Source organism: Loxodonta africana, chromosome 12, assembly GCF_030014295.1.
Source record: "Loxodonta africana isolate mLoxAfr1 chromosome 12, mLoxAfr1.hap2, whole genome shotgun sequence".
NCBI classification, from domain to species: domain Eukaryota; kingdom Metazoa; phylum Chordata; class Mammalia; order Proboscidea; family Elephantidae; genus Loxodonta; species Loxodonta africana.
Genome location: NC_087353.1, coordinates 78,808,487 through 78,833,433, shown reverse-complemented (window position 1 = coordinate 78,833,433; position 24,947 = coordinate 78,808,487). Strand labels below are relative to the sequence as shown.

Genomic DNA, 24,947 nt, shown 5'->3' with positions numbered 1-24,947 from the left:
CCCACCTCATCACACAGCATTAATGTGCTGGAACTAAGAAGTAGCCGTCCTATTGATAAAGGGCTGTCTCATTCATCTCAGGCCCTACCCAGCCCACTTCACTTCTTTATGTCACCTTCCAGGTCCCTTCACCAGTGTTATCTCCAACACCTCACCTGGAATCAGCCACGACGTGGTCAATAGGAATTTCTGCAATAGATAATAAGTACCTGAATAAGGAAGCAGACTGCTCTGCAGAAGAGACCAAGAAAAGTGCTTAGCAAAGTGCCAGCATCCAGGGCCAGGCTGCCTGTCCCATGCAGAGAGAGAGGCTTCCCAAAGAGATGCAGCATTTACTCAATGGCCTTGTCGTTGTTGTTGCTGTTGTTGTTGTGGTGTGCCATCCAGTCAATTCTGACTCATACTTACCCTATAGGGCAGAGTAGAACTGCCACATAGGGTTTCCAGGAGCACATCACTAGGTCTTTTCTCCTGCAGAGCAGCTGGTAGGTTTGAAGCACTGACCTTTCAGTTAGCAGCCAAACACTTAACCATTACATCACTGCAGCTCCTTTCAATGACCTTGAAGATTACTATTTATTTCCCCTGTTCTGTGCTGGGTAAGAAGCCCTGGTGTACAGTGGTTAAAGCACTCAGCTGCTAACTGTATGGGTCAGTGGTTCGAACCCACCAGCCATTCCATGGGAGAAAGATGTGGCTTTGGTGAAGATTTACAGCCTTGGAAACCCTATGGGGCAGTTCTACTCTGTCCTCTAGGGTCACTATGAGTGGAATCAACTGGATGGCTATGAGTCGGAATCAACTCAATGGCACTGGGTTTGTTTTTTTGGTGCTGGGAACTGTCCCAGGTGCTGAAATGGTTCAAGGTCTGCTGTCTTGAAATGAACCAGTTATGTGGCATCATGGGAGTTTGGTGGCCTTATCCAGTTGTGGCAGACAGAATGTGTTTCCAAGTTACACAGTAAGCAAGGATGCCTGGGTCACTCCCTTTTCATCGGAGCAGGCCTTCCCACCAAACACTCTATTAGTCCTCATACAGGTACAGGAAGTGAGGACCTCTCATTAGATACCCCACTTTCCAAACTTTGCTCGATGCAATTTCACTGTCTCTATTTTTTTTTTTTTTTTTTACCATATTGGCTTATCACATGTCCTAATGTGGTTTTCTTAACATTCTTCTTTAAACCACCTAAAAATTTTTTAATTATTTTAAAAGGAAATGTTACGCAGGTCCACAATCTGCCATCAGCGATTCTGATATCCAAAAAGCCTGCAAACTGAAAGTTTTTCCAAAGTTTAAGGCAAACTTATTTGCCATTAAAGCCTGACCTGAATTGATTTGAGGCTATTTATAGTCTCTATTTATTCCAATTAGTGTGACTTGTCATAGATTTCTCTGCAGAAATATTAATGTGTTTGCTTACAAGGTGCTTTCTCAGACTCTGCTGGGGTGTTAAGTTACACACAGTATATGCACAGACTGATTTTCTAAAATGTGAAAAATTCTGAATCCCAAAACATATCTGATAAGGATTCTGAACCTGTCACACAGCCATAAATAGAAAATGAGTACCACTTGCTATAAACCGAAAGCAACCATAAAAATAAATACAATTAAAACATAAATGAAAAATTTAAGAAGAAAAATTCACCCTGAACTACCTAAAATTATCTTGTGACCTGTCCGCTGTCAGCATTCAGATCTCCTCTGGCCCTATCAGCAGAAGCCAAGCCCTGTTCGCAGGTTCCTAGAACCGGAGGCCTGTCGTCTGCTTCCCGTGTGATTCTAAACGGGGTCAAGCCCCCATTTCTCCTTGAAGAACTGAGCACCTACTTTGAATATCTCATCAGGAAGGCATTTTACTGCTGATGGCTGGAAATACGGCATCAAGTCTTTGTCGAGCATTTGGAGTTCTTCCTTAGTTAATCCAGCTGGGGAGAGAAATGATTCACGAGGGTTTAGTGCAAGCCATCAGAACGCCTCTTGTTTTATTAATGGTGTTGCATAATGCACAGACCTGCGAGTTCCAGGCAAGCATCTTCCTTACAAAAGACCCTGAAAATCACACTGGGAAGGCAAGCTCCTTAATCAACTCAGAAAAAAAAAAAAAATGTGGGTCACATTAGCCTTGATTAGCCTCCTACCATGAAGTGTATGCCCAGAAGGAGCTTCACTTTACACAGTTTCAGATGGTATATAAGGGCCAATTAAATCACATTCTAAGCCAGTGTTTTTTGAACCTTAGTGTGCACGAGAATCACCAGGGGGGCTTGCAGACCCCATCCTCAGCAACTTTGAGTCATGAAATCTAGGTGCTACTGTTACTTTGTGCAGGTTCACTATATATGGTCAAGAATTCTTTTACTGTCTGTTGCCAGATTTAAGGCTGGAAAGAGAGAGAAGCATGCTCAGGGTGCCTCCTACCTGCAATAGTCCCGAGCTCCTGCAAGATGGAGCTGGTCCACTCAGTGGGATCCCCAAAAACGACTTCTGCCTTCCTCTTAAACTCAGCCAAAACATGGGTGCTGCAGAACAGGGTCCCGATCCTGGCCACCACCACTCTGGTTAAGAGGGAGGGGTATAGTGTGAGCCTGGGGGACTCTCCAGCCAAAATAAGACATGCAAAAGGTGGGCTCAGCATTGAGAAAGGATCCAGCTAACCCCACTCCCTAATCCAGCCCAGAAAGGTGACAAAGCATCAGGAAGTGAAGAGCATCTTGCTGAATGCATGAAAGAATCAATCGATCATTTTCTACTTCGCACACTAGTGCTTTGGTTACCTGAATTCTGAGATCTTTATAAGCGGGATTTCAGTGATATTCATAGCACACAGGGTTGCACCAAGTCCTACTAAGTGAAAGCTCTTCAGATCCTGGATAGCATAGCCTGAATCTTCCAGGAATCCTTGCAGAATGGATTTAGCCTATAAAGATGAGGAAGAACAGAAGATGAACTATCCTGGGATGAGCAAGACTCCAAGTCCTGAGAGGATAACAGCTTCCTGACTAGTCCCCCATCCTATCCCTTCTGGACGCCCTCCCCACTCCAAACACTGTGGCCATTGCATCCAGCTTAACGTCCTCAAGGTGCTCCTTCAACTGAGTATGTTCTCTGCTCTATGGAGGTGTCTTTAGACCGTGAAGCTCTTATATCCTTTGCCAATATTAAAGAAACTTGTGGCCTGTGTCAGTGTCTACTGGTTTATTTCCTTCAGTCACTCTTATTACTTTCACAGAGTTTGGGCATAAGTTCTTCTACTCAGGATCCGAATACTTCTAGCATCTTTTCTACCACTTTCCAGTAGACCCTTGTATTTCCTGCCTCCATGCCTTTGATCAAATGAGCCCCTCCACCTGAATTGCCTTTCCTGCATCCCAGCTGTTAAAACTCAACCACTCTTTTATTTTTTTGGTTCAATTCAAATGTCGCCTTCTTCATGAACTCTTCTCTGACCATTTCACCCAAAATTAATTTTTCTTCCTCTAAGATCCCACAGAAATGCATTTGCCCTTCACTCTTCAATGCCAAGGAGTAGTACCTAAAATGTTTCGGTGTTAACCACATAGGGATTTCTCAAGTGACCTTTGAGTTAGGAGGGCTGATATGTAGAATTCCTGTAATTCTGGCATAGTACCCATTCAATGTTCATGACTTTCCCTGGGCGCCACCCCTCCTGCACCCCTACTTCCTTTGGGTCAGTTGGTGCTAACTGCATCTTGAGATCCAGGGGGGTGATCATGTGACCCAGTGCTGGCCAATCAGGTCATCATTTAGTCCACCTGCAGTGATTGGTTCTGGATTAGGCATGTGATCCAGTAAAAGCCAACCAGGACTTTGGCTGGAGCAATTAGGAAAGAAAATAATTCTTGACTCTGGACTTGAACTTGGAGCGATATACACCTGAATCTGCTAGAAACCACTGTAGGGAGAGCCTGCCTCTGGGTGAAACCAGAACAAAGAAAAGCAGAATCAGAATATGGTTAAAGACAGATTCTTAACAATATTGTTGAAGCCCTTGGATCCGGCCATACTTCAACTCTACTTTAAATTTCTTAGTTATAGCAGTCTATGTGTATATATATATATATATATATATATATATATTCTTTTTTTTTCTTGCTCAAGCCAGATTTAGTTGGGTTTTCTGCCACTTGTAACTAAATGAGCCCTGACTAATACCTTTAAGATTCATCTGACCAAATGACATGCACAAGTAAATATACAGAAACTAATGTTCATTAGTGGTTATCAGGGATAGAGGGAGAGGGAGAACCACTCTCTAGATAGCAGACACTTGTTATTTTCTTGGTGATGGGAAAGGTAACACCAAATAAGGGTGACATATACACAGCTTGACAAAGGTAAACAAGGTCACTAAAAAGTACACAAGAAAAAAGGACCTGTTGGTAATTGATATGGCACACATAATTTTGAAACAATAGCAAAAACAATGAAAAATATTATATGCAGCTATATATGTATGTAGGCACATATGTGTATAGTTGTGTATATAGGTGTATGCATATGTATATGCACCTATGTGACTCTATGCATATATATTCATACATATAATAAACCACATAGGGGACACAGTTACGGACACTTCTTAGACATAACCAAACACCTCACGAAACTGGATTTCTGGGTTTGAAGGATTAGGACCATAGTCTCATGGGACATTTCGGTCAATTGGCACAAGATAGTTCATAAAATTATGTTCTACATCCTAGTTTGATGAGTAGTATCTAGGGTCTTAAAAGCTTGCAAGCAACCATCTAAGATACAACTATTGGTCTCTAGTCATCTGCAGCAAAAGAGAAAGAGGGAAGCCAAAGACTCAAAGAATAAACTAGTCTTTATAGGACAAGTGGAAACCCTGGTGGCACAGTGGTTAAGTGCTATGGCTGCTAACTAAAAGGTTGGCAGTTCAAATCCAGCAGCCACTCCTTGGAAACTCTATGGGGCAGTTCTACTCTGTCCTCTAGGGTCTCTATGAGACAGAATCGACTTGACAGCAATGGGTTATTTTGGTTTTTTATAGGGCAAACAGTCTACATGAACCATGGCTTCATCTGTCCTGAGACCCAAAGAACTAGACGGTGCCCAGCCTCTACTACCAGCCATTCTGATCAGGGCCACAATAGAGGGACCCCGATAGAATGGGAAGAAAATGTGGGACAGACTTCAAATCCCTAAAAAAAGAAAGAAAGAAAAAAAAAACCAGACCTACTGGACTCATTGTGACTGGAGGATTCCCCAAGATATTGCCCTGAGATACCCTTCAAACCTTGAACTGAAACTAACCCCAGAGGTCACCTTGTAGCTAAATAACAAATTGGCTCAAAAAAATAATGTATATCACCCGTAAGTAATGTGTTCCTTTAAAAATTCAAATGGTCAACAATTACTTTAAAACAAAGATGAGAATGTAAGGGGGCAGGTAAACTAGATTAGTGGAAACAGAACAACCAGAATGGAAATAATGAGAATGTTCAGATATTGTGCAGAATGTAACCAATGTTACTGAACAACTTGTGTAGAAATTGTTGACTGGGAACCTAAACTACTGTATAAACTTTCACCAAAAACACAATAAAATATTGTTATTAAAAAAAAAAATCATCTGACCTACCTATGTTGGACCTGAGGAGAGATCCAAGCAAACTCCTTCGTGATGAACTATATAATCAATAACTATTATTTTTGGATGCAGATTCCTGTTTCATCAAAGACATTTAAGTCAAAGTGTGGTGCCACTGAAAATCCTCACAGTAGTTGTGAGTTTGGTAATCACTGAGGGCAACTTAATAAAGATCTTGACCAATCTGATTTACATAAACGTTTCATTACGTATGATTAAGCAGAGAGTCATCCAAAACAAGGAAGACCCTCAATGAGACAGAACGACACAATAGCCTCAACAATGGGCTCAAACATCTCAAAGATCATGGAGATGGTGCAGGACTGGGCAACATTTCATTCTGTTATACATGAGGTCACCACGAGTTGAAGCCAACTCAATTGCAACTAACTACAGCAACAATGAGCTCCACAATAAAGTCTGATCCTTCAGTGATCATAGGGGGAGGTGCAGAAGATTACAAGAGGACAAGGCTCACAAGGCAAAGATGAGGAGGAGATACCCGCGGACAAACATCTCCTGAATGGGAATGAAGGTCGCAGGGATACATCTCCCATTAATCTTTTTCCATCCCTATCACATTATATGGATGACTACAGGGTCAAGGGAAGGATAAATTTGGGAAAGATTGTGAAATGTTGCAGGGGGAGTCCACTTTTCATGTAGCTGTTGCTTTCTCATCCCTCAGGTCTGTTTAAATGCTACCTCATCAGAGAAGACAGCCCAGATTCCTCCATCTCAAGAGCCCTCCCTCCCTGCTATCCCCATGAGCACCTTGTCCATTTTCTGCTTATCACTTACTACAATGTTTTTTTCATTTTTAACTGTGATCACTGATTTTTTTTGGGGGGGGGGTCTCCCCAAGTAGACTCTGCAAAGACAAAGACCACATCCAGCTAGTTAACCATTGTCTCCCCGGGACCTAGGACCATTCCTGGCACACAGCAGTTGTCCAATGAGGACTTTTAAGTGTGTGAGTGAATGATCTATAGAAGTCATAGGTAACATACACTCCTTTGAAATGGCATCATATCACTGCCTTTGTGTGATCGGTTGGCTTCAAGGAGATAGCCTATATTTCCACAAATCAGATTGGTCAATGTCTTCATTCAGCTGCCCTCAGTGATTACAAAACTCACAACTACTGTAGGTATTTTCAGTAGCACCACACTTGGACTTAAATACCTTTGACCAAACAAGAATGTGCATCCAAAATAATAATTTTCCAGTTGCCGTCGGGTTGATTCCAACTCATGGCAACCTCGTGTGTGTCAGAGCAAGGCTGTGCTCCATAGGGTTTTCAATGGCTAGTTTTCAGAAGATGATCACTAGGCCTTTCTTCCAAGGCTGCTCCGGGTGGACTCGAACCACTAAACTTTTGGTTAGTAGCTGAGGGTGTTAACTATTTGCACCACCCAGGGACTCCAAAAATAATAATAGCTAAGATTTACTGAATACCTACTGTGTGCCAGAACTGTTTGAAGCACTTTACATGTACTACCCCATTTAATCCTCACAACAACCCTATGCGATAAGTATTATTACCCTTATTTCACAGATGAGGAAACTAAGGCACAGAGAGGTTAAGTGGCTAGGCCAATGTCACACAGCTAGTAAATAACAGTCCTAGGATTAAAACCCAGGCCATCTGACTCCAGAGCTTATACTCATAGCCAGTAAAGAAGTTAAGATATGAAGTAAAAAATGGAGATTCAAGTTAGCTTTTGTATTTTTCTTATTAAATGTTCGCAATGAGGTATCACTAGTTGGCTTTTAGCAATTTGTACTTCCCAGCTATAATGCATGCCCATTTGAAAACATAAGTGTAAAAACACAATTCAAATAAAATTACTTTGAAAATGTGGTATTAAATTGTCCTCACTACTGAAACCTGGAAGATGCAAGCTCAGCCTGCAAGGTGATGAGTCAAATTTTATTCCCTTGAATAACTGGACCAGCATCTATGTAATGATGCCAAGACAATTAATATCAACACTTTTAAGCAATATTAACCACTGAGAAATGAATAGCCATAAGATTTTCATCTTTCTGTTCATCCCTCTGGCTTCTGTAAGAGTTTTTTTTTTTTTTTTCTTACATTGGTTTTTAAGCTGAGCTGTTAATATAGTTCCTCCAGTTCTGACTATTAATCTAGAAACATGCATTTCAGGGTTTGATTGGGAGCTAAAGTTGAGGAACCGACTGCAAATGATATATGCAAATGTTAGGTTTTCATATCCTCTTCAAACATATTGATAAATCGCAGTGCCAACCATGGGAATTAAAATCGGTGCAAAGGGAAAGAGATACTGTAGTTTCTGAGTTGGGTGTGTTTTTCTGTTTTCTCCCAGACTGCAAATAGGATGATTTTAGCATCAGAAGTGTGATGTGGAACTTCTCAAGCTACTCAAAGCCAGTCTTCGAGTCACAGAACCGCAAGATGATAAAATGTTAGGGTGGAAGCAACCTCAAACTCCTGGATTTAACCCTCTCATTGTACAAATGAGGAAACTACCCCAGAGAGAGGGAGTGTGATATGATGATGATGATGATGACAAGGACAACTAGGGCAACAACAATGAAAACAACAATTTTTATTGAGTACTAAGTCCCAGGCATTGTTCAAAATGTTTTACACGTATTAGCTCATTTGCTCCTTGTTATGGATTAAATTGGGCCCCTCTCCACCTCACCCACCCAAAGTATGTGCTGGAATCTTAATCCCTATACCTCTGGATATAATCCTGTTTACAAATAGGGTTTTCTTTATTATGTTAATTAGATCATTCCCAAATAGAGTGAGTTCTAAATCTAATCACTTCTGAGTTATCAAAAGAGCAGTTTAGGCACAGAGACACACACATGGGGGCAGAGGGTGGAGCAGAGGTAGAGACAGACACCTCGTAAGGACTGTCTATAAACCAAGGAACAAAGGACTGCCTGGGACTACCTACAAGGAAGGAATTGACATAGCCAAGACCCTGATTTGGACTTTTATTCTCCAGAGCTGTGAGAAAATAAATTTCTGTTCTTTAAAGCCACTCACATGTGGTATTTCTGTTATCGCAGCACTTGGAAACTAAGACATTCCTCATGACCAAAACTTCCATGTTGCCCAACTCCAGGGACACCATTCACACTATTACTTGAATGATACCACTCAAAGTTATGTGACATGGCAACCCCGATTACAAAAATCTCATCAGAGTAGGGGACATGTACTGGTTTTGCCTGCCCAGCACTCATTCTTCCTTGTTTGATAATAACACCATGTTTTTCCTTTGGGGGACCCCTCTGTATTTGTTTCCTATTGCTGCTGTAACAATTGCACAGTTAGCGGCACAAATTCATTATCTTACAGTTCTGGGGGTCAGAAGTCCTAAAATGGGTCAGCAGGGCTACATTCCTTCTAGATGCCCTAGGGGAGAATATGTTTCCTTGCCTTTTCTAGCTTCCAGAAGCCACCTATATTCCTTGGCTCATGGTCCATCCTCCATCTTTAAATCCAGTGACACAGAATCTTCAAATCTCTTTCTCTCACTCCTTCCATAATTTCATCATCTTCTGTATCTGTGACCCTCCTATCTCCCTCTTATAAGGACCCTTGTGACTACATTGGGTTCATCATATAACCCAGTAATCCAGGAAAACCTCCCCATCTCAAGATCCCTCAATTAATTACATCTGCAAATTCCCTTCTCCATATAAAGTAACATACCCACATGTTCTGAGGATTAGGTCATGGACATATCTAATCTCTGGGGTGCCATTGTTCAGATGGTTTTTTGGTTTTGGGTTATTGTTGTGTGTTGCCGAGTCAATTCCAACTCACAGCAACCCTATATGATGGAATAGAACTCCTATATAGGGTTTTCTAGGCTATAATCTTTATGGGAGCAGATCACCAGGTCTTTTCTCCTACAGAGCCACTGGTGGGTTTGAACCACTGACCTTTTGGTTAACAACCACACACTTAACGATTGCACCACGAGGACTCCTTTATTCAGACTACCAAACAATTCTCCACTCACAGTTCATGTGTTCATGCTAAGACAGACTCCACTCCCTGATGCATGCCTGGCCTACCAACACATCTGCCTCTGGCCAGAGTGATTGTTCCGTGGTGGGCAAGTATATGAATGGAGTCAGTGTTGGACTTTTTCAAGAACTAATGATAAAAAAGCCACTTTGTGTGTGTGTGTGTGTGTGTGTGTGTGAATGCTAACCTGACAGTATGTAAGCCTAGTGCTGAAAATGATGACTGAGGGATAGCTGCCTGAAAACAAAGATAACGGTATTACACACCTTAAACTTCTCTCGCAATGGAAACAATTAAAATTCCGGGGAGAACTCCTGCTTAAGCATGAAGGATGAACGGTCACAGCAATTTCCCTCCCACTATAAACAACTAGGAAGCTGAACATAATATATGGAACAACTGTATTCAAACATTGGACAACAGGGACTGTGATTCTGAAAGAAGGAAAACAAACAAGATAAGCCCTAAAAAATTGCCCTAGCTCTATTGTCTAAAGACACTTTTGAAGCCACAGGGCAGGGAAGGGAACCCCAGCAAGTCCAATGGTCCAGCTGAGTTGAGGATACAAACAGCCAAGTTCAAAGAGGCCGGGCCCCCTAGAATTTGTGGGGGAAGGTACTAAGGAGGAGAAAACTGCACAAAGAGAGAGCTCTGGATAACTGCAGAGATGTCTTCTCAAGTCTTTGTCTGGGTACTGATTGCACTCAAGGGATGAAACTCCACATAGAAAGGGAAAGAGCCATCAGAAAGCAGTAGACTGACCAATTCCCAGAGATCACATGGAGCTGGGAATAGTTCACAATCCCACCAGCCAGAGTGGACAGCTCTTAAAACACATGGGGAATTAAGTAGAGTCCTCAGAAAAATCACGTCTTAGTAATGGCGTAAATTGACCACAGAATAAAGGCTACTCTGAACCTGTCCTAATAAAGCTTAAAAGAAAGCCTCAAAAGGATCAAACTGAATCGAATATAACTTAAGTGTATGCCAGAACAAAGCTCAATATTCTTTAAAGGAATACAACTAAATCCAGCATTCAACAACATAAAATTCACAATGGCCAACATTCAATCAAAATTACCAAGCTTTCAAATAAGCAGAAAGATGTGACCCATAACTAGGATAAAAATCAATCAATAGAAACACTCAGTAATGACGGAGATGATGGAATTAGCAGCCAGGATTTTAAAGCGGCTGTTACAAATATTATTTATATATTCAAGGATGCCAAAGAAAACAAACTAAATTAAGAGAAATAGAATAATTTACAGATATAGCAACATCCACCTACCTGTCCTGAGGTCCATTCTGTCTGCTGGCTTAGGGAAGCCACTGTGTCAATGGAGCTGAGGTCCAGCTGCTCCAACTCACTCTCATTAAGAGCCAGAGCAATGCGTCCCAGGGAGACAATATGGTGCTGTCTCCAGTAAAATGGCACATCCCAAACCTTCAGGTGAAAAAAAAAGCCAGCTCAGACTAAACATTAGTGACAACACTTAAAACAGACATAGAGTAAATCTCCTTAATATATGAAGCTCTCTTATAAATCCATAAGAAAAACATGACTACTTTTATTGAAAAATAGACAAAAGACAGGAACAGGAAATTTACGAAAGCAGAAATAAATATACGGGAAAAGGTTCATTCTCAGTCAAATTACAGAAATGTAAATTAAAAACAATCAAAGAATACCAAGTTGGCCCATCGTTTTGGCAAGGAGTAAAAACAGTTATTGTTTATGTGCTGGAAAGACATGAGGTAAAGAATACCCTCATTTGATGCTACTGAGAATATGAACTGTTTTTTAGAGGGCAGTTTGGCTATATGCACTAAAAGCTTTTTAAATTTTTATGCTCTTTGACCCATAAATTCTACCTCTGGGAATTTGGCCTAAGGAAATAATGAGACAAGTGCCCAATGATACAGGTGGAAATACATTCCTTGTAGCATGAAAAAAGATACAAACAACCTAAAAATCTAACAATTGGCTAAATAAATAAGATCCAGCCATAAATTGAAATATATGGCTATTTAAAAATAGTAATAGATATTTATTTTTCTGATATGGAAAAATACCCACTCCATACTGTTGGGTATGGAAAGCAAGTTATAAAATAGTAAGTGAATATGATACCATATTTTGTTTTATGTATATATGTGTGTATGTGTATGCACATATATAATTATATGTGAAATACATAAATATATTTCACACCTATAAACAGAAGTCTGGGAAGCTATATACCAAAATATTAACAATACTTATCTCTGGATAAAGGATTATGACTGATTTTCTTCTTTATTATTTTCTGACTTTTCTCCAATAAATCCGGACTACTTATACCTTTTTTGAAAAATACAACTATAAATATAATTTTAAGGAATTTAATTTTTTTTTTAACCCCACAGGGGTAATGAGACATTCCACAACTATCCTAACAGCTAGGACCCAAAACAGGCCACGAAAATGACCTTTTTAAAGCTGGCAAACTACTTCTAGTCCTCTTTTTACTCCTTTTTGCTACATTTCCAGGTGAATCTGCAGCAGATTCTCAGAAGGCCTGAGGCAAGCAGCAGTTCAGCTTATCCGAGTGGAGGGAAAAAGGGCACAGTCCCTGGAACCACTACGGTCAGAGGCACCAGAAACACACACAGAATCTGATTCACTGAGCATTCACTATGCACCAAGATCCATCGTTCCCCGACACAGTGCTAAGAAGGGGGAGCTAGAAACTTCCCCATTTCTCAGATGAGGAAATCACAAGTATACCACTAAGCTGATGCGGTGAAATTTTAACATAGGGAACACCCCTTGAGGAGGGCTCTATCTATGCACAGAAAAGCTGCAGCTGTTGGTTTTCCCCTCTGTTTAATGCTTCCCCCTCTGACGTGGGCTCTACCTGTATTGCCTTCTCCTTCAGGGCTATCAGTTGAGGCCGGCTGAAACCCTTGATCGTGCCCAGAAGCTCCACATTCCTAATGAACGTGTCCTCCCCCATGCAGAGCAGGGCGTCGGGGGTCCAGCAGGCATTGGCTTCGGCCAACTTGAGGATGTCATCCGTAGAGGGAGCAGCAACTCCATGGCAACCTGAAGAATGCGGAGAAGCAGGTTAGGAACGGAGGACAGAGAATTTCAGGGAATTTTAGTCTATTTCTTTTTCTTTTTTGATTTATTTGGTGGTTGTTGAAAATATACACAACAAAACATACACCAATTCAACGGTTTCTACATGTACAATTCAACGACATTGATTACATTCTTCTCGTTGTGCAACCATTCTCATCCTCCTTTTCTGAATTCTTCCTCCCTCATTAACATAAACTCACTGTTCTCTAAGGTTCCTATCTAATCCGTCTAGTGGCTGTTGTCAATTTGATCCCATATAGAAAGATCTTAAAAGAGCACAATGCTCAAGGCAGACATTCTTTGTAAGACGTTCTTTAGTAGTTAAACTAAACTATTGTTTGGTTTTCAGAAGTAGAGGAACCCTGGTGGAGCAGTGATTAAGAGCTCAGCTGCCAACCAAAAGGTCGGCAGTTTGAATCCACTAGCCAGCTATTTCTTGGAAACCCTATGGGACAGTTCTACTCTGTCCCATAGGGTCGTTATGAGTCAGAAACTACTAGATGGCAATGGGTCTCTCTCTCTCTCTCAGGGGATATTTTTAGTTTAAGTCTTAAAGATTATGTCAGGGCAATAGTTTCAGGGGTTCATTTAGCCTCCATGGCTCCAGAAAGTCTGGAGTCCATAAGAATTTTAAATTCTGTTCTACATTTCCCCCCTTTTGGTCAGGATTTTTCTATAGAATCTTTTATCAAAATGTTCAGTAACAGTAGCCAGGCACCATCTGGTCTCATAGCAAAGGAGACAGTCGTTCATGGAGAAAATTAGCCACACATTCCATATCCTCCTCCTATTCCTGACTCTCCTTCTTCCTCTGTTGCTTCAGGCAAATAGAGACCATATTCTTCTCCAGTTGTATTTACTCATGAGAGGCAGTATAGCAGACGCAGGGGCCAGTTTGAATCCCACTTCTGTCATTTCTTGCTAATTTTTCTGGTAACAAAATAGTGGAAATTCTAACTTTTTGCATACCCACATGCACACAGTAGAATCTTTGCAAAATTATAACTGGACTTTGAACCCCTTGAGGGCAGTAGAAGCTGGTGGTGAACAGTTCTGGATTTAGGTTTAAATCCAAAGCTATTTAACCCCTCTGTACCTCAGTTTCCTCATCTATAAAATGGGGATACATTACCTCATAGGATTGTTGTTAGGACTATATATGTTAATATAAATAAAGCACATAGAACAGTGCCAGTCATACAGTAAGCACTCAATAAATATTAGCCATTCTTACTATTTATGTTACCTGTCTGGCCCCACCTACGCATTTGAGTTTGCAACCCAGCATTAAGGAGTCCAGGATTATGAGGAAGGATCACTCCTATCCAATTTGTAGGATGATTTGCCTTCCATCAAAATTATAGTAGGGGTCAGGGGGCTTAAAAACTAGAGAGCAGCCATCTAAGATGCATCAATTGGTCCCAACCCATCTGGAGCAAAGGAGAATGAAGAACACCAAAGACACAAGGAAAATATTAGCCCAAGAGACAATAAGGGCCAAGTGAACCAGAGACTCCATTAGCCTGACACCAGAAGAACTAGGTGGTGCCCAGCCACCACCAATGACCGTCCTGACAGAGAACACAACAGAGAGTCCCTGACAGAGCAGAAGAAAAATGGGGTGCAGAACTCAAATTCAAGTAAAAAGACCAGACTTAATGATCTGAGATTAGAGGAACCCCAGAAGACATGGCCCCCAGACTCTCTGTTAACCCAGTGCTACAACCATTCCCGAAGCAATCTATTCAGACAATGATTAGGCTGGACTATAAGACAAAAATGATACTCACGAAGAGTGTGCTTCTTAATTCAAGTAGATACATGAGACTAAACAGGCAGCTCCTGTCCAGAGGTGAAATGAGAAGGCAGAGAGGGACAGAAGCCGGTTGAATGGACATGGGAATCCAGAGTGGAAAGGAGTGTGCTCTCACAGTACAGGGATAGCAAGTAGGGTCACATAACAATGTGTGTATAAATTTTTGTATGAGAAACTAACTTGAGCTGTAAACTTTCACTTAAAGCACAATACAAGAAATATTATCGTGGGGGGCTGTGGCCTTCCTGTCCCAGGAGGGAGGAGCCCATTTCCTGAGCAACAGGGGAAGCCCATTCTTTATGGTCTTTGCATAAGTTGAGCCTTACCTGACCAAACCAGTTACCCATCAACATGCAAGTAAAATATTGCCTCTGCTGGCCTAGATTTGCCCAACCTGGGGGAAAAAAAAAAAAGGCTCTTTGTGTTAAAAGAAATTCTAGATTTCTTGTCTTAGCAGCTAAGTGCAAAACATGCTCGCAGACTGACCTGCACTACCTGGGGCCAGGGCATTTCGCAAGCCCTGTGGCCACTCCCTTCTTGTTGCACCTTTAATGGAAATTCGCTTGGCTCCAATCAAGAAGTGAGACAGGGCCAAATCAAGGGTACCAGGGGTGGTCCTCGAACATCTATATCACAATCCACTTCAAGAGGAGAAAAGACCGATAGCTTATAAACTCTCCACCCCACCCCCAGTGAAAATAGGATTCAGTGATACCCTGGTAGTACAATGGTTAAGCACTCAGATGCTAACCGAGATGTCAGTGGTTCAAACCCACCAGCCGCTCCTCAAGAGAAAGATGTGACAGCCTGCTTCCACAAAGATTACAGTCTTGAAAACCCTATGGGGCAGTTCTACTCTGTCCTATATGGTCTCTGTGAGTAGGAATGGACTCTACAAAAAAAAAAAAAAAAAAAAAACAGCAATAGGTTTTGTTTTGACAACAGAATTAGAGAGGAAAAAAATGGCTTAATAGAACATCAGGGACTTGATCTTATCACTGATTAGAATAGAGCCTGGCAGCAAATATTTGTTGAGTGAATGCACACACATACACACACAGTAAAATTAACAAAAATAAAACCAAATAGTAATTTCTGCTAATTCATCAATTACTACAAGGACAGCAGTAATTAATACCCAGACAACATAAGAAAACTTGGAATATGCGCCGGCACAGAGCTTCCCCTCCCCGAGGCGTGTGGCAAGCCTAACTTCCGCATATCCACATGCACACCACAGGGGGGTTACAATGTTGCAACTGGACTGCTTGGCCTCCAAGGGCATCACGAGCTGGTGCAATACACCACCAGTATAAATCAAAGATCTGCCACTTAACTAGCCCTGTGACTTTGGCGGAGTCCTTTAATCTCTCTAAACTTTAGTTTCCTTCACGGAGGAAACAGAAGAAACCATAGTGCCCACCTAGAGGCTACAGACGAGGCTGAGGCAAATGCTCAGAGAGATGATCACCAAAGGTGAACCCACGATGAACTGTGACACTTCTTTGATCAAACGCCCCCAGGGATATTCCTCCTCAGAAACACTCACCAGAGCTGGGGTCAGAGCTGGGGTTCTCATCACTGCTGTTTCGAACAGATTCAAAGACAGCCCAGAGGAATTCTTTGGGGGGCAGGGTCCTGGTCATCTTGGAAGCTGTTTGTTGAAAGATATCAGGGAACTATGTGGGGGAAAGGGGATGAAAGAGGAAGAACAAATAATAATTAAAGCACATGGCCACACTAGTTTAATCAGAGTTTAAAGTGTTTAAACTGTAACACTGTTTACTGCTTTGTTTTCTTTACAGAAGTTTCTCCTATAAATTTTATCCCTAGCCCAACTAACCTGGTATCTACAGAATCCTATAATAACCTTCAACAGTAATCCAATCAATGCTACATAACATAAAGATACATCATTTTCCATCCATCAGATTGTCAAAAATAAAACAAAGTAATAATACCCAATGCTTGCCAAGATGTAGTAAATGATCACACTCATTTTTCTGTGGGACTGTTTGCAAGACAATCTGATACTATCTACCAAAAATGTAGGTATGCCTACCCCTTTTTTGGTTTGGTACTGCTTTTAATTTTATATTTTCATTAAAAGGAGAAGGAGGATTTCTGAACCAGCAATGAGAGGCTCTGGTTGCTTTGGAGAAAGTGAGTATTTCTCATTTATAACTAAGGCACTTTGTCAAGATTTAGGGTATTGTTGGAAGACCTGTCCATGAACTCAGACAATTAAGCAAGCCTTCTCATGCATCTATCTACATGCCACTGTGGCCCAGTTCCCTCAAAGGGAAAAGCACCACTCGGATTAGAGTTCCTCTTTCTATTCTAGAGCTAATCTTCAGAATTAGAGTCACAGTCTAAGCCAGTAGTTCAACCCTGGCTGTACATAAGAATCACCCAGGGATTTTACAGTCACCCAGATCCCACCTCTAGAGATTCTGGCTTGTTCTGTGTCAGTCCATTTTAAATCTTTCCAGTTGATTTTTTTTATTGTTGTAAAAATACAAATATCACAACATTCGCCATTTCAACAATTTTCACGTATACAATTTCAGTGAGACCAATTAACATCAGTCAGGTTGTGCAACCATCTCCAATATCCATTGGCCATTTTTCTGGGGAAAAATGCAAATCACCCAGAAAAAAAAAATGTGGGGAACACATAAACAAAAACTCAATGCTACCTAAACAATGATTCCTCCCTTTCCTCCCATCTCTCCTGCCTCCGGCAACCAGTGTTAAACTCTGATCTCTTTATGCCTATCCTAGGTATTTCATTTTAGCGAGAGCCTAAAATATCTGTCCTTTGGGGACTGTCTTTAATGTGCAGCTAAGGTTGAAAGCAACTGCTCTAAGATAAGTACTTAACTTGTAAAAGCAACACCCGTAGCAGACTGAATGGTATTTTCCATTTTGTATTTTTAAAAGTGATAGTGTGTATAGGCATTGGGTAGGGTTTTTCTGAAAGAATGCAGAAAAAAGTGGGAACAGCAATTGTACCTGAGGAGGGAGGCTGGGGAACTAGAAGTGTCAGGTAGAAGGGAGGCTTGCTTTTCATCATATATCCTTTGGTTGAGTTGGGATTTGTTTTAACTGGGAACATGCATTGCTTATTTCGTCAAACATTTCAGGCATAAAAAGGTATAAAGAATAATACAACAAAACACCCATATGCCCACCACTCAGCTTAAGAAATAACACATCACAAATACAACCGAAGACTCTATCGGTCCCTCCCTTACCTTTTGCCTCCCTCCTTCCCCAGAAGTAACCAGGAATTTGGCATTAACCATTCTCACGTATGCTATGAAATTTCTCTTTTCTAGGTATGAACGTATAAACAAAATATAGAATTGTTTAGCATATGTTTAAACTTTAACTAGTATCTTGCCATATAGATTCTTCTGCAACTCAGTTTTCATTTATTCTACACTTTTTGAGACTTCACCATGTTGATGCAAGGCTTTTTCAGTTTAAAAAGTTAATTCAGGAAGATTAGATCAATATATATAATTTACACATCCAGTGTTTATGACTCTATGTTTGGACACCCAGGAAATGATTTTATTATGACTGGACGTAAGAACGTGTACAGGGCATATGTGAGTCTGGGTGACGTTCCATGTGTAAGGCCTTGCTAAGCATATGTGAGAACGAGTGTCTCGTGGGTACAAGTAGAGGTATTGAGAGTGTGTGGATGCGCTTTGTGATAGATTCGATTATTGTGCAGCAAATATTTACTACTTCCCCAGCCTCCACCCATGGAAGGAGACTACTTCCTGTCCCCTTCAAATTCCTTCTGCTTTCTTAAGAGGTACCTTTGTGGTGATAGAGCTTAATTCATCTCCTGAAAAAAGCACCAGAAAAGGTCCCAAGTCCTTCGTGGTCTCAGCTGTCCAGTTCTGAGGGAGTCTAAGAAAAGATAATAAGCGGTAAGGTGAAAAATAAAGTTTTAATAAATATCTGTTCCCCTCGTCCACCAGCATCCTTTTCTTTCAGGAACAGATCATACTTATACCTGAAGAGGCTGTTGCGTGGCCCCATCTCTCTGACCAAGAAAATGGGCATATGATGCAAGCTGGCCAAACAGAATCATCCATGGAAATTTTGAGGGCATTACCAGAGAAGCTGTTTTTTTTCCCCCCTGAGATTTCTAGCAGTAAGGAGGATTTGGGGGGCAATTCCTGTCACAAAGTGGAGAAAATTAAGTCCACACCAATACAGAGCTGAGAAATGGAACGTATTCCTGCTGATATAATTGGAGCCCCTGAATCCAGCCATTCCTGAAGTCCACCCCTGGAGTATTCCATTGCGCTCCATTTCTAAACTCAATAAATCCCCATTGCACTCCATTTCTAAACTCAATAAATCCCCACTTTTTTAAGTTTGAATTGCTTTTTTGTTATTTACATCACAGTGTTTTCTTCCTCCCCTTCCTCAATAGAATTGTAGAGATACATTTCTTTTAAATTAGCAAAACAGACTTTTCTTGAAGTAAGTCAAGATTTCCTCTTGAACTTGACAGGAAAATAACAACATTGACCCAGTAGCCACTTTTTTTTTTAATACAGGTCTCCAATGTCCAAAGTGAAGTGCATCACGCTATATTTGGTGACATCTCTAAGGGTGGTCTGCCCAGTTAGCAGGGACAGACTCTGTCTAGAATAGAGGAGAACCAGCCCTGGCCAAAGAGATACTGCCCCCCTCCCCCATTCTTTGATTAAAAACATTAGCCACTAAATTCTAAGTTCTATGAGGACAGAAACCATACCCACCTTTATAACCGCTGTCTCTTCAGCACTACTAATGATAACAATAGTTATCACATACTCAGCACTGTGTGCCAGGCACTGTTCCACAATCTTTACATGTATTCACTCATTTAATCATCACAACAACCCTATGGGGACGATTACTGTCCCCATTCTACAGATGCAAAAATTAAAAGTACAAAAAAATTAAAAATTTCTTAAGAGCCAGTGAGTGATAGAAACAAAATTTTAACTCAAGGAGTCCTGCTCTGAAGTCCACACCCTTAAACACTAAGAGTTCAGCACCTGGGACACAGGACACCTGGTGGTTAAGGGCTCGGCTGCTAACTGAAAGGTCAGTGGTTCGAACCCAGGTCCACAGAAGTGGCAGTCTGCTTCCATAAAGATTACAGACTTGGAAATCCTATGGGGCATTTCTACTCTGTCCTAGAGGGTCACCATGAGTCAGAATCCATGCAGCAGGTTTGGTGACAGGTGCCTGGGACACAGTAATCACTCAAACATTTGTTGTCTGTCCTACTCAAATATCCAACCTAAGCTCAGAAAACCCTGCATGGGACAGAACCATCCTGTCTTCTTCCAGGAAGCTCTCCCTCACCCAGAGCTGACAGTGCCTCCATTGCTTGCATCACCATCATCATTATTAAATTAAAAAAATAATAATAGCACCATGTTACATTTGTAAGGTGCCATCTTTTCAAAACTCCAGTCCATTATGCCAAGTGTCCTGGTGTCTTGTGTGAGGCCTACAGAATACCTACTATTGCTCTTACTTTACAGGGAATCTGAGGCCAAAAGAAGAAACCTAAGTATCTAAGGGGTCAGGTGCCCTTTCACCCACCACACCCACACCCCCGCTGCCACGCCTGACACTCACCCGTGCTGCTCCAGGAGCCTGCGCCGCACCACAGCCTTCTGCTCCGGGCTGAGGTCTGCACAGTCTCTGAGGCCGTGCAGGGCGGTAGCCCAGGCCCTGGGCGTGATCCCGTGCTCCATGATGGCTGCCGGCAAGTGGCAGAGCAGGCTCCCCAGCATGTCCACGGCGTACTCGTCGGCAGTGGAGTCGTTCTGAAACCGACAAGTGAAGCTGATGAGAGGATAGAGCAGGGCTCAAGATCATGATCCCTTCAAAAGGACTTCCCAATCGCAAACCTTGTAAAGATTCTGGGATCTCAGTTGGCTGCCCTGCGGTGGACTGGTAATAGGTGGCACCGGCCTGATTTTATTCCTGGATGCAAGCCTCAGAAGTTTGGAAAACCCCAGTGGGGAGCAGTTATGGGTAAGTCTTGGCACATCATAGACACTCAATAAATGTGAGCCATTGTTGTCATTGTTGTTATTGCTCTGGGGATATTTCAGATTTCATCAACCATTATAATAATTCTACAACAGTAATAAAAACAGCACCTCAAACTTTGCAGAGCACTCGACAGCCTTTCAAAATGACAAAAATCACTAACATTTACTGAAGGCTTACTATGTGCCACATACTGTTATAAACGTTTGCAGGTCTTAACACATTCATCCTCAAAGAAACCAGAATAGCCCAAGCTGGTTGCCGTCGAGTCGATTCCAACTCATAGCAACCCTACAGGACAGAGTAGAACTACCCCATAAGGTCTCCAAGGAGTGCCTGGCGGACTCGAACTGCCAACCTTTTGGTTAGCAGCTGTAGCACTTAACCACTAAGCCACCAGGGTTTCCAACCAGAAGAGGTAGGTACTAATATTATCTGCTTTTTAAAGAAACTACCAGCTAGTGGCAATGCTGGGATTCACACCCAGACTATCTGGCTCCAGGGTCTGACCACTGGGCCTTTGCATTAAGCAATGCCTTGCCTATTTCGTCCCCTCAATAATCCTACACCCATCTTATTGATGAGGAGACTGAGGCTCAGGGAGGAGAAATGACTTGTCCCAAAACCACATAACTAATCACTGGCAGAGGCATTCTAGAATCCAAGTCTAGACTCCAGACTCTGAGTACAGAGCTCTTTCCTATCCTCTAGATTGGCCTTTTCTCTTCTGGAATTGGGAGTCTCCACAACCAAGGGCCAAAATAGTCCCAGCCAGCTCTGAAATTCCCTAGTCAGACCTCTAGCCATCACAGCAGGCAAGACCCCTGCCAGATCCCTTTGAGGGTTCCCCATGATGTCTGTCCACAGACACCAGAGGGGAAGGAACAGCAGAGAAAGTCTCACCCAGGAAAAGTGTCCTTACCAGGCACTGCTGCACTTTCCTGAGGACCAAATTCTTTTTGTGAGAATCTAAAACCAAGGAGTCCAATTGACTTTTGCCCAGGCTGATCACAAAGGGCACACACTGGGAAGCTGGGACTGAAGCCAAGTAGCGGGCCCTGGAGAGAGATGGGGAGTACAGGAGGAGGGAAAAGTTGGCTGCTCTGTATTCGCCGCTGAACTCCGGGCCCACGTGCCCAGAGCTTATCACAAGGCTGTTATTTAAATGTTTTTCTCCCCAGTGGTTTATGTATATATATAGTTCATTTTTGGTTGTTGTTGTTGTTGAGAATATACACAGCAAAACATACACCAATTCAACAGTTTCTACACAACTCAGTAGCACTGATTACATTCTCTGAGTTGTGCAACCATTCTCACCTCTTTTTCTGAGTTGTTCCTCCCCCATTAACATAAACTCTCCCCGGCAATTTTTGTGCCTCTTTTTGGTGGTTAATCCCACCCACGCTGCTCCTTCTATGGCAGGAAACAAATTTCCCGTCATGCTTCTTTTCTATGTCCCAGCACCACTGATCAGAGAATTGGTTCTCCACAAACTTATGTTGACTGGTGTACCGGTTGGGGTAAGAAGAGGAGAGAGGAAAGGAAAAAATGGAAAAGAAAGACACAAAGAGGAGAGAGACTAAAATAGAAATTAAGGAAGAAAGATGGGGAGACAGTAGAGAAAAACAAGAGCAAAGACTCCAAACTCCATCATCTCCTGCCCAGAACACTCTCCTAAGCTCCTGACCATCCATGTATTACCAACAGAGGCAATCCCTTCTCTCATGGGGAGAAAACTGGTTCTTGGGGATAAAAATTAAAAATATATATATATATATTACAATGATTTTGACCCTGTAAAGCTCAATTGTACTTGACAAACTCTTACTCTTTAGTTTATAATTTCTCTTGCTGTGAGAAATTAAATTTTTCTCCTTAGGGGGTGATTATAGTTAAAGAACTTGAGACAAATGGATAAACAAAATGTCCTATATTGCTGTATCCATACAATGGGATATTATTCTGCCATAAGAAGGAATGAAATTCTAACACACGCTACAACATGGATGAACCTTGAAAACACTATACTAAGTGAAAGAAGCCAAACACAGAAGACCACTTATTATATGATTCCATTTCTATGAAATGTCTGGAATAGGCCGATCTATAGAATCAGAAAGTAGATCAGTGGTTGCTGAGGGTAGTGCGGTGGGGCTGGCAGGGGACTGATGACTACGGGACATGGGGTTTCCCTTTGTGATAATGAAAATGCTCTAAAATTGACTGTCGTTATCGTTGCACATATTTTTGAATATACTGAAAACCATTGAATTGTACACTATAAATGGATACGTTTCATGGTATGTGAATTATATCTCAATAAAGCTGTTTTAAAAATAAATGTTGAGAAACACTCCCTAAAACTATGAGCCTGCTCGTCATCACCATTTGAATATTCCAAAGCCAAACTCGACACCTTCCCTCAAACAGGTACATGTTCTTCCTCCTCTCTCCTCACCACCACCTGTTGCTGAGTCGGTTTCAACTCATAATAACCCACGTGTGTCAGAGTAGAGCAGTACTCCACAGAGTTTAGATTGGCTGATTTCTTGGAAATAGATTGCCAGGCCTATCTTCCGAGGCACCACTGGATATGCTCAAACCTCCAACCTTTTGGTTAGCAGCCGAGCACATAAACAGTTCATACCATCCAGGGACTCCTTCTCTGTGCTAGCCTAGGTTATTCCTAAATCTATCATTGCTATCTCCTTAATATCATTCAAGTCTGTTCTCACCTCTCCACTCCCACTGTCTTATTTATTTCTTCATTCATTCAACAAATATCTACGACTCATAGCAACCCCATAGGGTTTCCGAAGCTATAAATCTCTACGGAAACAGACTGCCACATCTTTCTCCCCCTGAGCTGCTGGTGGTTTCAAACTGCTGACCTTTCAGTTAGCAGTCGATTGCTTTAGCCACTGCGCCACCAGGGCTCCTTATCTACTGCATGTCAAGTGCTATATTAGACACCAGGTACGGCAATGAACAAGGCATGAGTGGCCCCTGCCTTCATGGTGCTTACATTCTAGTGGGGGAAAGAAAACACACAAACCAATGAATGAAACATTTCAGCTAGTGATAAACATAAAGAGGAAAATAAAATGGTTCTGTAATAGAGAACAATGATGGCAGTAACAGGGGAGCCCCTTCTAAGGCAGCTGAGACATGGATGAGTGGAAGAAGCCAACCACACCAACGTCTGGGTTACTAAAATAAGCTACCGCTGTCTCCCTTGTTCCAGCCAGGCCCCCTGCATTCCCTCCTCTACACAGACAGGGGCAAAGATCTTTCTGAAACATACATCTGATGGCTATACCCAGAGTGCAGGTGAAACAGCTCAGAGTACCACAAGAGGCCCTTCGTGATCGGGCTGCCCTTATTTCTCTGGCCTACCCTCTCCCAGCTACTCTGCATGCACACGCTGTGTGTTCCCCTGAGTGCTCTGCTTTCCTCATCCACCACTGAATGAGATGTCTCTTGTGAGCTGCCTGGAGTACCCACCTTAAACTCTCTCGAGCTTTAGTTCAGTCTCCCCTGACTCTCCAGTCTGAAGGAGATAGTCCCTCCTCTGTGCCCAGTGTCCATTACAGCTGATTTTCAAGAAGAACCACCCCCTTCACTTTAAGTCTAAGAGGGTGGAGCCAATTCCATGCCCAGCTGCAGGGGTGCAATACAGACGGGGGTGCAACACAAGTCAGTCAAAGCTACCCATCCTCCCAACTCCAGTGATTGGTTTGAGGGGAGCAAAGTGGCTCAAATTAGGCCAAGAAACATTGAACTCATTACTTTTATTAAGAATGATGGGAAGAAAGTCTTTCCCTTTTCCTTGAATATGAATCTAGGAAGATGAACTGCCAGGGGGCACCAGAGAGAAAGAACTTGCCTAAGAGTGAAGTCAACAGTGGAAAACTAGGGCAAGAGACAGGGAGACAAATGACATCATTTGAACCCCTGGATCCAGCTATGCCTGAAGTCCACCCTTGAACTTTCCAGTTATCTGAACCAAAAATTCCCTCCTATCATCTAAGGCAGTTTGAGTTAAGATTCTGTCATTTTCAACCAAATATCAACTTGATATTATAATTGGCTTCCTGCTCATCTATTTTTCCCACATGAGATCGTAACCTCTTAAACTGGAAAAAATTTTGTTATCTCTGAGAATTAGCACAGAGTAAGCTCTCATCTGATTGAAAGAATGAAGACAAGAACAGGAGGAGGCAGGAGAAAGAAATG

At 42.0% G+C, this 24,947-nt stretch overlaps 1 protein-coding gene across 1 annotated transcript in view; it reads right to left on the bottom strand.

Annotated features, from left to right (window-relative positions):
- Positions 1-24,947, bottom strand: part of OTOA (otoancorin) — an 87,521-nt gene that overhangs the window by 5,796 nt on the left and 56,778 nt on the right. The window contains exons 20-28 of the mRNA XM_023558998.2: positions 21,631-21,766; positions 20,289-20,479; positions 18,458-18,551; positions 16,174-16,303; positions 12,582-12,769; positions 10,973-11,128; positions 2,782-2,924; positions 2,426-2,562; positions 1,835-1,932 (exon numbers count right to left, since the gene is read on the bottom strand). Of these exons, the coding sequence (XP_023414766.1) occupies positions 1,835-1,932; positions 2,426-2,562; positions 2,782-2,924; positions 10,973-11,128; positions 12,582-12,769; positions 16,174-16,303; positions 18,458-18,551; positions 20,289-20,479; positions 21,631-21,766 (1,273 nt within the window). The remainder of the gene's footprint in view (positions 1-1,834; positions 1,933-2,425; positions 2,563-2,781; positions 2,925-10,972; positions 11,129-12,581; positions 12,770-16,173; positions 16,304-18,457; positions 18,552-20,288; positions 20,480-21,630; positions 21,767-24,947) is intronic.